The 14349-nt window shown below is 36.7% G+C and overlaps 1 protein-coding gene across 1 annotated transcript in view; it reads left to right on the top strand.

The window, feature by feature from the left end:
• Positions 1-14349, top strand: part of ena (ENAH actin regulator enabled) — a 189697-nt gene that overhangs the window by 149431 nt on the left and 25917 nt on the right. The window contains exon 9 of the mRNA XM_090370151.1: positions 4667-4791. Within this exon, the coding sequence (XP_090226277.1) occupies positions 4667-4791 (125 nt within the window). The remainder of the gene's footprint in view (positions 1-4666; positions 4792-14349) is intronic.

Raw genomic sequence — 14349 nt, 5'->3', positions numbered from 1 at the left:
GTTTGTATATTGTTTAGCACTTTTCCTTGCCCTGTGTGTTTGAAGTGCATGTTTTATGACAGTTTGCTCAAGCCATTCAAACATTTAAACACCTCAAACAGAATCCTTCGGGGGTGCTTAGTCTTCAGATACTGTAATTTGCAGAACTGAAGCCTTTCTTAATAAGAGCACCCTTTTGTTCCCCTCACCAACCTCATTGCCCTTCTCTGATTCCATTCCAGCAGCCCTATATCCTTCCTAAGGTGTGGCCGACCATTGTCTTATACCTTGAGATAATCACTTCCTTATCTCTGCTAGCAAAATTCCTGTATATCATTGACAAAACCTCAAGAGCTGTCCTGGGAATCTATCTGCACTGCTCAGAGAACTTTCAGTCTGCACGATTATGCCATGTCCTTTTCATTTTCAACTACCCTGAGTGTGCTACCACACAATTTATACATTTCTTTGGGATTATTACATACCCATATGCAGTACCATGCCTTTTTCAATGTTAAAATTCAATTCCCATTTCTCAGCCCATCTGCTTAATTTTTCTAGTTGCAGCAGCATACCTTCATTACATAAACTTAGACATTAGGCCTGGTGTACCCTCATCAGTATCATTAATAAAGAATTATGGGCCCAGTACCAAACCCTGTGGGACTCTACTAACAACATTATCCATGAGGAGCAGAGTTCATTGATAAACACTGTCTTCTCTCACTCAGTCATCCCTTTATACACAGCAGCATCTTTCCATTAATGCCACATTGCTCCTCCAATTTGTACAGCAGTTTTTTATGAGCAACAGTATCTAAAGCTTTCCTGAAATCCTAGTTTTTATGATATCAAAATTATCTTTTGCATCCAGTTCTTTTGTCATTGCATCATAGTTTCCAGTAAAGTTGGACGGACAAGATCTCCCCTTAGCAAACCGATGCTGTGACTAAAGTATAACTGCACTCCTGTCTAGATGGTCCTGCATTACTTCTTTAACCAGTGACTCCATTATTTTCCCTGTAACAGAAGCTAACAGGTCTGTACTTACTCATGTCACCCTTTGATTCCCCCTTTGTGAATTGGGGATACATTCACACATCTACAGTCCACAGGGACCTCCCCTGAATCCAAAGATACTCTCATAATTATGGCTAAGGGTTTGTTGATCCCATAATTTGATAGATCCCATCCATCTCAGGGATGGGATCTATTTTATGTTTAACATCAACAATTTCTCTTCTACTTTCCTCTCAGTTATTACAAAATCATTTAGCTCCCTGTTAGAATTTGTTAAACTTCCGGCATCCCCTTCCTTAAACAATTTCTCATGTGCAAATGTAGATGCAAAATACTCATTCAATTTGTCGGCGACCTGAGCAGGATTATCAACAGTCAAACACTCAATATTGACTGGACCAGTTTGATTCATCCCCTTAATTCAAGTGTTTACATAAGTAGAGAAATCTTTGCTGTTTTTCTTTGCATCCTTCACCAAAGATTTCTCGTAATCTGCCTTCACTTGCCTGACCTCCTTTTTTGACTAGTTTACAGACTAGTTTATATCTACCATAGGTGTCTGTGTCGCCCAATAATTTATATGCATCCCATGCATTTTTCTTCTCTGCCACAAATTTTATCTGTTCATCTGACATCCAATTTAGGCCTATACCATGAAGAGTATTTCTTACTTTGTGTGAAGAGCCTAGTAGCTTCTATGATTAATTCCTCAAACGCTTCCCATTTAGAATTTGCTGATGGTAACATCATCAGTTGGTTCCATTGTACAGAATTAAAAACTGTCTGGGACCACTGTAGTCACCTTTATTAAAGAAAAAACTCCTCCTTTTACCCTGGATGGTAGTTACATCTTTAAGTAAATCCCAAATAAATACACTGTGATCACTGCCACCTAGTGGTTATTTTATCTGCAGATTCTTACTGCGTGAATAATCACTATTGATAATAAGATCAAGAGTATTATTACCTCTTGTTGCCTCTCTAATGTGCTGCTGTAGAAAACATCGCCCAATAAATCCACAAAAGTGACCAACCCACACATTCCAGTCAATATCTCATCTCAATAGTTAAATTCCTCCATCATAAGAAATTCTGATTTAATGGCCCACTGTTTCCCTCCACAATTGTTTATTGTACTCAGCACACTCCTAGTCTCATTTTTGTTTTCTGGGTGCTTATGTCACACCAAACTGACTTAACATTGCACTTGCCACCCATGTCAATTGGATGCACTGCCTTAGATTTTGTGTGCTTCTGTACTAAGAGCATACCTCAAGCCTCCTGTCTTGCCTGTCCTTTCTGTATACATTGTACTCTCCATATTCAAATTCTGCATCCTTTATATCTGAGTGACACCACGTCTCTGATATCTATACAATGTTTACATTTGATGACCTGACTAGCACTTCAAATTCATCAAATTTATTTGCTATGCTTTTTGCATTGGTTTATGCACCTGTTCCTACTCTTAGTTACTCTTTGTTTCATGGTGAACCACAACAGGTCTTGAAATCCCTGGTACTTTGCTTTCCTTTACAAATTTCATCAATTTCCAAAAATGTATCTACAAAAAATTCAAATCATGAATTGGTTTGAATTTTTTGTAGACACATTTGCAGTACTTGATGTCATTAAAGATAAAGAAATATATGAGGCATTAGATGTTTGACAGATGCTATTATGAATGAAGAGAATTGATGTATAGTTATTCTTGGTTGGGGACTGATAAGTGTATAAGGAAGCATGAAATAGATTATCTGAAATCATGCTTGGAATTTGAAAAATTCCCCATTGCAATGCAGAGTGTGATAGGATATTCTGCCAAGTAAGAAAATCAAAAACTGAGTTGAGATCTCTTTCTGGTGAAGAACTTTAGAAATGCTTGTGATAGTCAAGTTTAGATAGCGCGGCCATTGTTATTAACAAAACTTTGACATTTCTGAAAGAGGTGAAGTCTGCAGCAGTATCTTTCTTGAAACAATCATAATCAGTTGATGTCTAGCACAGCGGTTCCCAAACTGTGTGCTACGGTGCCCTGGGACACTACAGTGAACTCACAAGGGCATCGTGGTATGTTTTAAATTTTCAAGGGAAACACAGATACTCGATAACTGTCGGACACTGCGCGAACTACTAGCTCGAGGCAGTTCACAGTTTCAACATTACTTATTAAGTTGTTTGGACCTAACTACTTAATAAACGGAACTGTCAGGTATTTCTTTTGGCCTAAGGGTGCTGTAAACCAAGAAAGTTTGGTAACCTCTGGTGTAGCAGATAGTCCAAACAGAAATACACAAACAGAAAAATCCTAGCCAAGGTAACAGTTTGAAAACATGCTGTACTGGTAGGCAGTCATATGGCTTTATTTTAATACTAGTGCAGCAACAAATTTAAAAAATTCTGCTTTTTATGAAAAATCTGCATTCATCCTGTGTTTTGTGAAGAAAATAATTATTGCAAAAATTCATGTTTTCTGCCTGATTTGGTAAAAAAAAATTTCCTTTTTTCCTCCTCCTTACAGTATCTGATCTCTAGCCTTTGAAAAGTTGCCTGTATATATGTTTTTATTTACTTAGTTTTAAAAAAAAAACTGCTACTAAAATGGCATATGATGCAAGAAAGCAAGCTTATATAGCATCAGCCAAAAAAAACCCTTCCCATTTCACCCATCTATTCACTCCAAAAGTTTGCTTGAATTTATTTAAGCTATCAACTTCCAGAACGACGGATGGAAGTTTGTTCCAGCAATCAACCACCCACTGGCTAAAGGCAAATTTCCACACATCTATTCTACCGTTCCTCAATTTGAATTTGTCCCCTCAGGCGATTAATCTGGGCAAGAGGAAGAATCCCATCAGTATTGATGGGATTCTTCCCATCAGATACTGATGGGATTCTTCCCATCAGATTCTTCCCCTCTGAAGAATCCCATCAGAGCCTGCTCAATTCATTCAAGACCTCATACACCTCAATCAGATCACCTTGCAGGTGCCTAGTCTCCAGATGCTGCAATTTGCAGAACTGAAGCCTTTCTTGGTAAGAGCAACCCTTTGTTCCACTCAATCTTGTTGCACTTCTCTGTACTTATTCCAGCAGCTCTACATCCTTCCTAAAATGAGGCCTCCAGACCTGTATGCAGTACTCAAAGTATGGCCTGACCTATTGCCTGACAAAGGGATAATCACCTATTATCCCTGCTAGCAAAATTCCTGTATATCATTGACAAGACACCATGAGCTACTCTTGCAGCCTGTCTGTACTGCTCAGAAAACTTTACATCTGACTGCACAATTATCCCAAAGTCTCTTTAATTCTTCACTACTTTGAGTGTAGTACTGCACAGTTGGTGCAGTACTACACTCAGAGTTGTGAAGTACTTGCTCTGATCTTCTTAATGCTAAAATTATCCTGAAGAATCCCTCTTACATTAAAAAATAAGATTAAAAAATATATTTCCAATATAAAAAAAAAAAGTAAAAAGTTATATTTTAATTTTGTAATGGGTATAGTATTGTTGAACAAGGAAAAAAAATTAACATGAAGCATTCATGTGTATCCAAGTTATGAAATGCTAAATATTTTTGACCTAATAAAATGCTCATAAGTTATCACACGGTGATGTGATCACAAAAATTGAAAATGAAGTTATTTTATCTTTTTTATAAAGGAGAAAGATAGAGATAGTTCTGCTTCTGGAAATGACAGTTCAAAACCATGGGAAAAGCAGAATTCCATGAATGGAGGTAGTCCTAACAAAGGTTCTGGCCCAGAATCACCTAGGTCATCTCGCAGGTACTAATTTTGATTTTTAAATAAGCTTCATAAACTTTTAATTACTTGTTCTGTGCTGCCTGAATATATAATCAGAAAAAGTCATAAACACATTTTACTTTTATAGATCTAATAGGTGTCATTGTATTTCTTTCTTTCAGATAATAGGCATGACCAATCTATAGGTCTTGTGTGACCGATTTCTTCATATTATGCAGCCCTTGGCCATGTAGGCAGATCCAAGTGTTTTTGCCCCTTAGCTTAAAACTAGCGTGTCCCATTGACTTTTGAAAATATTCATTCTTAAGCAATACACAATTTTTCTGTTTTGTTTACTTCCGTGTATTGATAATGTTTTTAGTGTTATATAATAATTGTGTTGGAACCGTAATTATCTCTGCTAATGACAGGAAAATGAGATACCCATTAATCAAAAAACTTTATTCTCTATATTGTCTGGGAATTTTTGAATTTGATGTTAAAATTAGACTAAATATTAGTTTTGGGATTTCTAAATTAATTTAAATCTTACTTAATAAACCTTTTTTTCTTTCTTTCCTTTATTTAGGATGCTAATATATATTCATTATGCTAATATTAGTAAAATAATAAGAGGAGTTTACCTCAATATAGTGCATAGAACACTTCCGTATGATACCCTCCAGAAATTAAAACGGAAAAAACGAAAAAATCGACAACTTACCGGTACATTAGAGTAAAATATAAATAATTAAATAATCAATTTAACACAATTCAAATCAGGAATTTTCATTCCTGTGATCACGACATACAGTTGAAAAGCGTTGTCAGCTTCAGGAAGGAAAATCGTTTTGAATATTTTCGTTAGATTCTTTTAATTGCGTTAATTTGATTTTTAATTGTTTTAAATTGATTTGAATTGTGTTAAATTGATTATTTATATTTTACTCTAATGTACCGGTAAGTTGTCGGTTTTTTTCGTTTTTTCCATTTTAATTTCTGGAGGGTATCATACGGAAGTGTTCTACGCACTATATTGAGGTAAACTCCTCTTATTATTTTACTAATATTATTATCAACGTAGAACATATTGAGTAGTACAGCTCTGATTCATACTATCATTATGCTAATATATATATATATATATATATATATACACACACATATATATATATATGTATTTTTTTTTTTTTTTTTCTCCCAATAAAATCAGTTAGTATGCATTTATTTCAGAAGTACTCTGATGAAAATTTTTGCCTGAACTGAGGACAGGGCAACAGCTTTTCCATTGAGTAAAAAAGTAGATTAGGCAAAATTTTAATTTAGAAATCATGCAAATTCAAAAATTTCTGCCCAAATATCGGAAAAAAAAGTCTAGATGACTTTTTTTAATTTATGCTTATTTTATTCTTTTTTTATGCTTTTATTCTTTTTTTATGCTTATTTTAACCTACAAATAAGCAAGATGGAGCTTGAGACTTTTTAATGAAAACATTGTGTATAATCAAATACAAAATAAATTAATTTTGTTACAGGAAATAGTAGTAGTAGTAGTGGCGGCATGTGATGCAAGAAAGCAAGTGTATGAGCTTATGCAGTGTCAGCCAAAAAAAAAAAAATCACACCATTCCCTCCAAATGCCTGTCCAGTTCCTCCTTAAATTTATTCAACCTATCAACTTCCACAACGACAGATGGAAGTTTGTTCCAGCAATTAACCACCCGCTGGCTAAAGGCAAATTTCTGCACATCTATTCTACCTCTGTCTTTTCTTAATTTGAATTTATGCCACCTTAGGTTCGTAATCTGAACAAGTGGAAGGATCCCATTAGAATTCACCGTGCTCAACCCATTCAAGGCCTTATATACTTCAATCAGATCACCGCGCAGGTGCCTAGTCTCCAGCCACTGCAATTTGCAGAACTTAACCCTCTCTTGGTAAGAGGATCCCTTCATTCCCCTCACCAATCTTGTTGCCCTTCTCTGTACACGCTCAAGTAAATCTACATCCTTCCTAAAATGAGGCCTCCAGACCTGTACGCAGTACTCAAGGCATGGCCTGACCATTGCCTTATACAGAGGTACAATCACCACCTTCTCCCTGCTAGAAAAATTCCTATATATCATTGACAAAACCACATGACCTGCCCTGGCAGCCTGTCTACATTGCTCAGAAAACTTCATATCTGACTGCACAATTACTCCCAGGTCTTTTTCATTTTCTACTACCTTAAGTGTAGTACCACACAGTTGATACGTTTCTCTGGGGTTACTTCTACCCATATGCAGTACTTTGCATTTGTCAAGGTTAAAACTTCAGTTGCCACTTCTTAGCCCATCTGCTCAAATTATCTAGATCCTATTGCAGTAGCACACTGCCATTACTGTCATTAACAACCCTGCCAACCTTTGTATCATCTGCAAAATTCGACATTAAGCCTGATATACCTTCGTCAATATCATTGATAAATATACAAAACAACAGTGGACCTAACACCGAACCCTGTGGGACACCACTAATAACATTAGTCCACAAAGAGCAACACCCATTGATTACCACCCTCTGTCTTCTCCCACTTAACCATCCTTTTATCCATTGTAGCAACTTACCCATAATACCATTCTGCTCCAATTTATACAATAGTCTTCCATGCGCAACAGTGTCAAAAGCTTTCCTGAAATCCAAATATATGATATCAAAATTATTTTTTGCATCCAGTTCCTTTGTAACCACATCATAATAAACAATCAAATTTGTCAGACAAGACTTTCCCTTAACAAACCCATGCTGTGTCTGAATTATTGCTGCAGTCTTGTCTAGATGATCCTGCAATGCATCTTTAACCAGTGACTCCATTATTTTACCCGGAACAGAAATTAAACTAACTGGTCTGTAATTACTCGTGTCACCCTTCGATCCCCCTTTGTGAATTGGGGATACATTTGCACATCTCCAGTCCATGGGAACCTCCCCTGAGTCCAAGGATGCTCTCATAATTATGGCTAAGGGTTTGCTTAGTTGCTTTGCCGCCTCCTTTAATATAACTGGATAGATCCCATCCACCCCAGGTGCCTTTCTTAACTTCGACAATTTCTCCTCCACTTTGCTCTGTTATTACAAAATCGTTAAGCACCATGCTTAATAAATTCAAATTGAAAAAAGACAGAATTGTTGATTAGATGTGCAGAAATTTGCCTCTAGCCAGCAAATGGTTGATTGCTGGAACAAACTTACATCTGTTGTTGTGGAAGTTGACAGCTTAAATGTATTCAAGGCTGAATTAGACAAACGTTTGGAGTGAATGGATGGGCAAAATGGGAAGATTTTTTTTTTTGATGATGCTATGTAAGCTTGCTTTCCTGCATCATATGCCTCTGCTAAGCTAAAAAGTACAAAAAATGCAGGCATACACAATTATGTGTTAGTACTCTTTCATACATACAATGTAATGCAAAATACCATTCACTATTCTCTATTTTGATTTACCTGTGTGCCATGCCACTAAAAGAATAACTTAAAAGATTCTTTACAAAGAATTTGCAGTGGTAATTTTTATTTTTGTAATTTATCTATATTTTACAGTGGTTCTCCCTATAATTTGAATTTCCCCTGTAGCCTTTTAATAGAAAGGCAGGGTAGTATTTCAACTTGGGGTATTAAAATAGTTTCAGGAGATAATTCCTCCAGTGACAGAACTTTGGCTTTATGCTCATTTTAGAAATGATTGTGTTATCCATGATTCAGCCTAGAGTTAATAGTATAATTTTTAATCAAATAACGTCACTAAGAAGGCACGTTCATCATACATTAAAAACTCGATAATGTACTGTTGTGACCAGTTTAAAAGCTGTTTAGCTCTACCAAATAACAAGGAGCTTCAGTTAGCAACCTTGTGTTAAATGGCGAATAAATGTGTTTGATCTAAACAAGCAACCAAGCAGTGGGTGAAATTAAAAATGTTTACTTTTGTTACATGTATGACATTACCCCATTAGTGGGCTGCATTAGCATAATGTAGTATTTTAGTAGAGAAGCAGGGTACTATCTCAAGACAGATACTGAAGCATACATAAGCACGGGATTTGTCACTATCACTGGAGAGGCAGTAGTGTCCAAAACAGTTAAAAATGAAAACATAATAGAGGGTAATGTTATTTACTCAAATTAAATGTGGCCTACAGTTTAATGAAATGTTGGCGACTCTTGACAAAAACCATACCTACAGGAGATATTAACATATTTTATAGAATAAAAGCAAATTATATACTTTGAGTAAACTGACACTTTAAATAAACATAGGATTAAAACATACATTCTCATTTCAGAATTTTGTGCTTTCACTGTTGATTTAGAAGTGTTTTTGTTGTGAAAAGGGTTTTTAAAATTTTGGAATGAGATTCATCAGTCACTGATAAGGTTCATGTTTTATGGCAGAAACAAAACTTTTCTATTCTAAACTACTTGTATCCCTCCATCTCATATATTCCTACAAGTATTCATTATTGTGTATTATCTGAGTGTTTTCTATGAGCTGTTCAACAAAGAATGATCATAAATTTTTTTTTCTCCCCCACAACACACTTTTGATCATTCATATTTTGTTGGTCCTTTTCAATGTAGCCCTCATGTGCAAGGTAGACATGCTGTCAGAACATCTTATGGAGCTTTGTCAATGATATACAGAAACTTCAATAGCAGGGATAAGGAGGTGAATATCTCTTGTTACAAGGCCATGGTTAGGCTGCATTTTGAATATTGTAAACAGGTCTGAAAGCCTCACTTTACGAAGGATATAGATCTGCTGGAACGAGTGCAGAGAAGGGCAACCAGATTGGTGATTTTTTCTTGGACAGGTATGGATGGGAATAGTGTGCAATGGTTTTTTTTTTTTTTTTTTTTTTTTGACTGATGCTATATAAACTTGCTTTCTTGTATCATTTACCACCACTACAACTACATTCAACGAAATGCACTTCCTCCAACATTTCTGCCATTCTTCAAAAGCATAGTGGAAACCGTTTTTTGACAAGCATTTGAGAATCACCTCCAATGTCTTTACGACTTCTGACAACTGGAAACATTTTCCTCGCAGTTACTTCCTTGACTTTGGAAATAAAAAAATTGCAGGGTGCAAGGTCAGGGCTGTATTGCTGGCTAAGTACATAGTGACCTTATGAGCAATGTTAGGTCTTGCATTGTTGTGATACAACATCCACCCACCTGTATGCAGTTGTGGTCGTTTGTAAAACATGATTCCTCAAAGTATGCAGTACATTTGTATAGTGAGGTCCCATAACAGTCGTATGACATGATACAACATTCTGGTAAACCTTTCCTTGAATGGCAAAAAAAGGTTACCATAACCTTTCCTGCAGAAGCCACTTCTTTTGCTTTTTTTCGGTGTTGGCGATGATGTAGACTTCCAAATAAGCTTTGTTGTTTACTCTCTGTGTCGAAATGATGAAGCCATGTCTCATCTGCTATTATCACCTTGTGCAGAACCTCACTGTCTTGAGTAACCATCATTGCAGCTCCTGATAAACCTTCGTGCAAACTTGCTGTTTCTCAGGTGTGGGTAGTCTTGGAACCCAGCATGCACGAACACATGTCATATGCTAATAGTCATGGAGAATACCATGTGTGCTTCCTGCTGATATTCCGAACACACCCAGTCACCTTACTGTTATACAATAATCTTCCCTCACTATTACAGTAGCAGTGTTTATGGTTTCTGTGATGTTTCTGTGATTACAGTGTTTATGGTTTCTGTGATGACAGCAAGAGGTCAGAACTCCAGGAATGCTACTTTTTGTGATTGAATCATGTCCATCTTTAAACATTCTAAACAACCTGCAGGCTGTGCTATGTGAAAGCATAGATTCACCATAAGCCTCTTTTAACATTTCTTACACTTCAGCTGATGTTTTCTTGAGACGGAAACAAAATTTGAGAGCAGCACATGTCCTTGCCTATCATGTCCATTGTTATGTAGGAGAAACTGAACAGGCATAAACTTGACTGGTTGCCAAGGTCACGCCCTGTGCACAAGTCAGCTGCACAGTTGCTATGTGATGCAACTTGGTTTGGTCTTAAATTCTCTAGCTCAGCTAGAAATACCAAATAATAGTTGTTGATGAAAAATTATGATCATTCTTTATTGACATTTCATGGGCAAACCAAATTGAGTACATTTGGTTTGCCCATGTCCATGCAAGACTCTTAAGGCCCTTTGCCATTAAGGGTAATCAGTTGTGATAATTACCACAAAATAAAATTGTCTTGGTAGTTATAAAAGAAGAATGGCAGAATCAGATGGGAGATACCATTCCTCTCCATACGTGCACATGTGTGTTTTATTGTATCGTGTCAGGCAGTTCTCATGGTTTTCCGTAAAACTGTGTTAGTAAATCCTGTGGTGGAAGCATTGCTATGAAGCGAGATAAGTGTGTTAATTGTGTTGTCTTCTTAGTAGTGCGTTGTATTGTTCATCTGACCACTTAGTTACTGGCTAAGGAAGGGCCCTCCCATCAAGCATCCATCAATCAGCACAGTGAACTGGGGGCCAGGACAATAGAGGGATTCTCACAAACTGCCTAAGCTGTGACCTGAATAAGAGTATAGGAAGGCGAGGAAAGGAGCAGAATAGACCAACAGTAGAGAAAGTGAAGGTGGTAGAAAGAGAAGACCCCCTCCATGCAAACAAGAAACAGGAACCTATAGTAAGTGAAGAGACTGTAATGGTTGGGTGTGGTGTTGAAATGGCCTATTGTAGGCCACAGAGTGGGCTAAAGAAATAAAGATAAGCAATGAAGACTGGCTGCTGGAGCAGCAGGGAGGCAGTATCCCATGTTAGGACAGTCTGGATGCCAGCAGTACACTCTGCAGAGAAAAGACAAAAGTACTCCACTCCATCAGCAAGGAGCAGTCCACAATGTAGAACTAACAGAATCTAGGCACAAATAACAGGAAAATCCAAATAGGCCTCCAGCAGAGCAGAATCCTGCGACAAGGAGGCTAATGAAGATACATCAGATCACTTCTCAGTCCAACCTAGATGACAGTTTGCAAATAAGTCAGCAAGGTAGAGAGGGCAGCAGTCACACCCTTTCACAGGAAGATCCTATGGTAGCATAAGCTGCCATCAGCAGTTCCTGACATTAGGTCAACAGATGGTGCAAAGAGTCAGAGTCAGTAGCTGATGCATGGCACTGCCACCACAGGAGAATCTCACATGTCTTCTCAGGTCAGCAAAAAATGCTCTGAGAAGCAGAGGATTAGATTCTAGTCTGAGTAAAGGAGTAGTCAAGACCACTGGAAAATGTCCAAAGATGGCAAGAGTATAGTGTCATTAACAATGACACTATACTGTGTGTCGTTAACAATTGCAGACATGGTTATATATGTTCTTCCGCATGTTTGTTTATAGTTTATAACGTTACAGGTCAAGTTGCACTGGGCGTCTCCCCCAACTCCACATTGTGTACTTTTGTGATGGAATACAAACTCTGTGAAGGCCAGTTAATGTGTGGTCTGCATCGTATTGTGTTGGGTATTGTTGGTGTGTTGTTCTGGCCTCTTAGCTGTGGCCCTTGAAAAACCAAGTTGGTAAAACCAAAACATGAGTTGGTAACTTGCTTGTAGATGGGTCATAAGCAAGGAAGTTTTTCTCTTTAATTTGCACTCCTTAATTGTATTATTGTTATTTATTGTTTCGTGAATTACTGTGCAGTTGTCTCTGTACCACATATTGCACTTTTAATTTATCAATTTCTTATATTTTATTATTATCTTTTTTTTTTTTTTTTTTTAATTTTGTATTCTAGCTTTTTTTTTTTTTTTTTTTTTCTAATTTTTATATCATGATTTTCTGTTTAGCTGTATCTTTTAAAGCCCAATGTTTATCCTCGCTGTTACTCAGGTCATGATGTGCAGTTATTATTATGTTTTATTCATCATAAATCACATGCTACTAATAACAATTAATAAATGATTTGGCAATAATATCCAGTTTGTAATAAATCCAAGTCTTCACCAGAATTCCGACCCACAATGGATGATTCTACAGAGAGAGAAATGCAGTTAAATTTTTTTGACTAAGGTGTTAATAATAAATATGTTATGCTGGCAGTATGATTTTGTCAACATTACATCATATTGTAGCCAATGTTTTGACCAGTCAGTATATTAGTTTTGCACTGAGGTTTGGAAAATTTGCTAAGGCAATAAAGGAAACCTTTCTTAGATTTAGTCTGTACTTATTTTGTTATTCGATTTTTTTGCAAACTGCTTTTGTACTGCTTTGCCCAGAATATGCAGTTACCATGAATCTGCCAGTGGTCTGGTCTGGTCCCTGTTGCAGTAGCATACTATCATTAACAACCCTGCCAACCTTTGTATCATCTGCAAACTTCGAAACTAAACCTGGTGTACCTACAATATCATTGATAAATATACAAAACAACAGTGGACCCAACACCGAGCCCTGTGGGACTCCACTAATAACATTAATCTATGACGAGCAGCACCCATTGATTACCACAATCTGTCTTCTCCCACTCAACCATCTTTTTATCCATTGTAGCAACTTACCCTTAATACCATTCTGCTCCAATTTGTGCAATAGTCTTCCATGCGCAACAGTGTCAAAAGCTTTCCTGAAATCCAAATACAGTAAACCCCCCGCTATTTGTGGTATCTGTATTCGCGGTCGCTGATTTAATATAAAATGAAACCTAAAAAATGTGAATTTTAAAGTGCTGTGAACATTTTCCGCCATAAAAAAACATGGGCGTGGCTAAAATTATCTTTCCCGATCAAAACAGCGCTCAGTGGGTGGCGGGGGGAGGCGTGACAAAATCGCGAGCGTGGATGTTTCTCGCTAATCCTTGTTCAGTATGTGTTATGCACTTGTCATGGAAGGTTTCGTCGTTTGCTTTTAATTTATATGCTTATAAATTGATATAAATTGAATATAATATCATATCATATTATATTAATGTGTGTAAGCATATCAATTTATAAATCGAATAAATTTATCAATTTATAAATTGATATGCTTACAAAAGTGATAAATCTGCTGTTTTGCAGTGTAAAACAGACTTTTTCTAGTGTGTTAATGGAAGAAAGTGACTTTATTGTGGACAGGTTCTTTCTAACCCGTACAAAAATATGGCTACGAATAACAAGGGAAATGTGAAAAGATCAAAGAAGGTGATGATATTAGCGAATAAAATTGAGTTATTAGATAAAATTTCTAATGGTGAAAGTGTCTCCTCAGTAGCAAAACATTATAAAATCAATGAGTCAACGGTACGATCAATCAAGAAATTGGAAGAAAAATCTGCTGTAGTGTCCGTGAAAACGTGCTAATTGCTTCAAAAATTTGCTCTGTAACTCGTGATGTTAAATTACAAAAAATGGAAAAAGCTTTAAATCTGTGGATAGAAGACCGAACTCAAAATAAAATTCCGTTAAGTTCACTCATCATTCGGGAAAAGGCAAAACTCCTTTATCAACACTTTAGCGAAACTGGTGATAGCACTGGCGGGATAATTTTTTTAGCTAGCAAAGGCACTGGTTTCAAATATTTGTTTGAAATTT

The sequence above is a fragment of the Mastigoproctus giganteus genome, chromosome 3 (assembly GCF_048544385.1).
Source record: "Mastigoproctus giganteus isolate SK-2022 chromosome 3, ASM4854438v1, whole genome shotgun sequence".
NCBI classification, from domain to species: domain Eukaryota; kingdom Metazoa; phylum Arthropoda; class Arachnida; order Uropygi; family Thelyphonidae; genus Mastigoproctus; species Mastigoproctus giganteus.
This window is presented reverse-complemented; position numbering and strand designations above follow the sequence as displayed.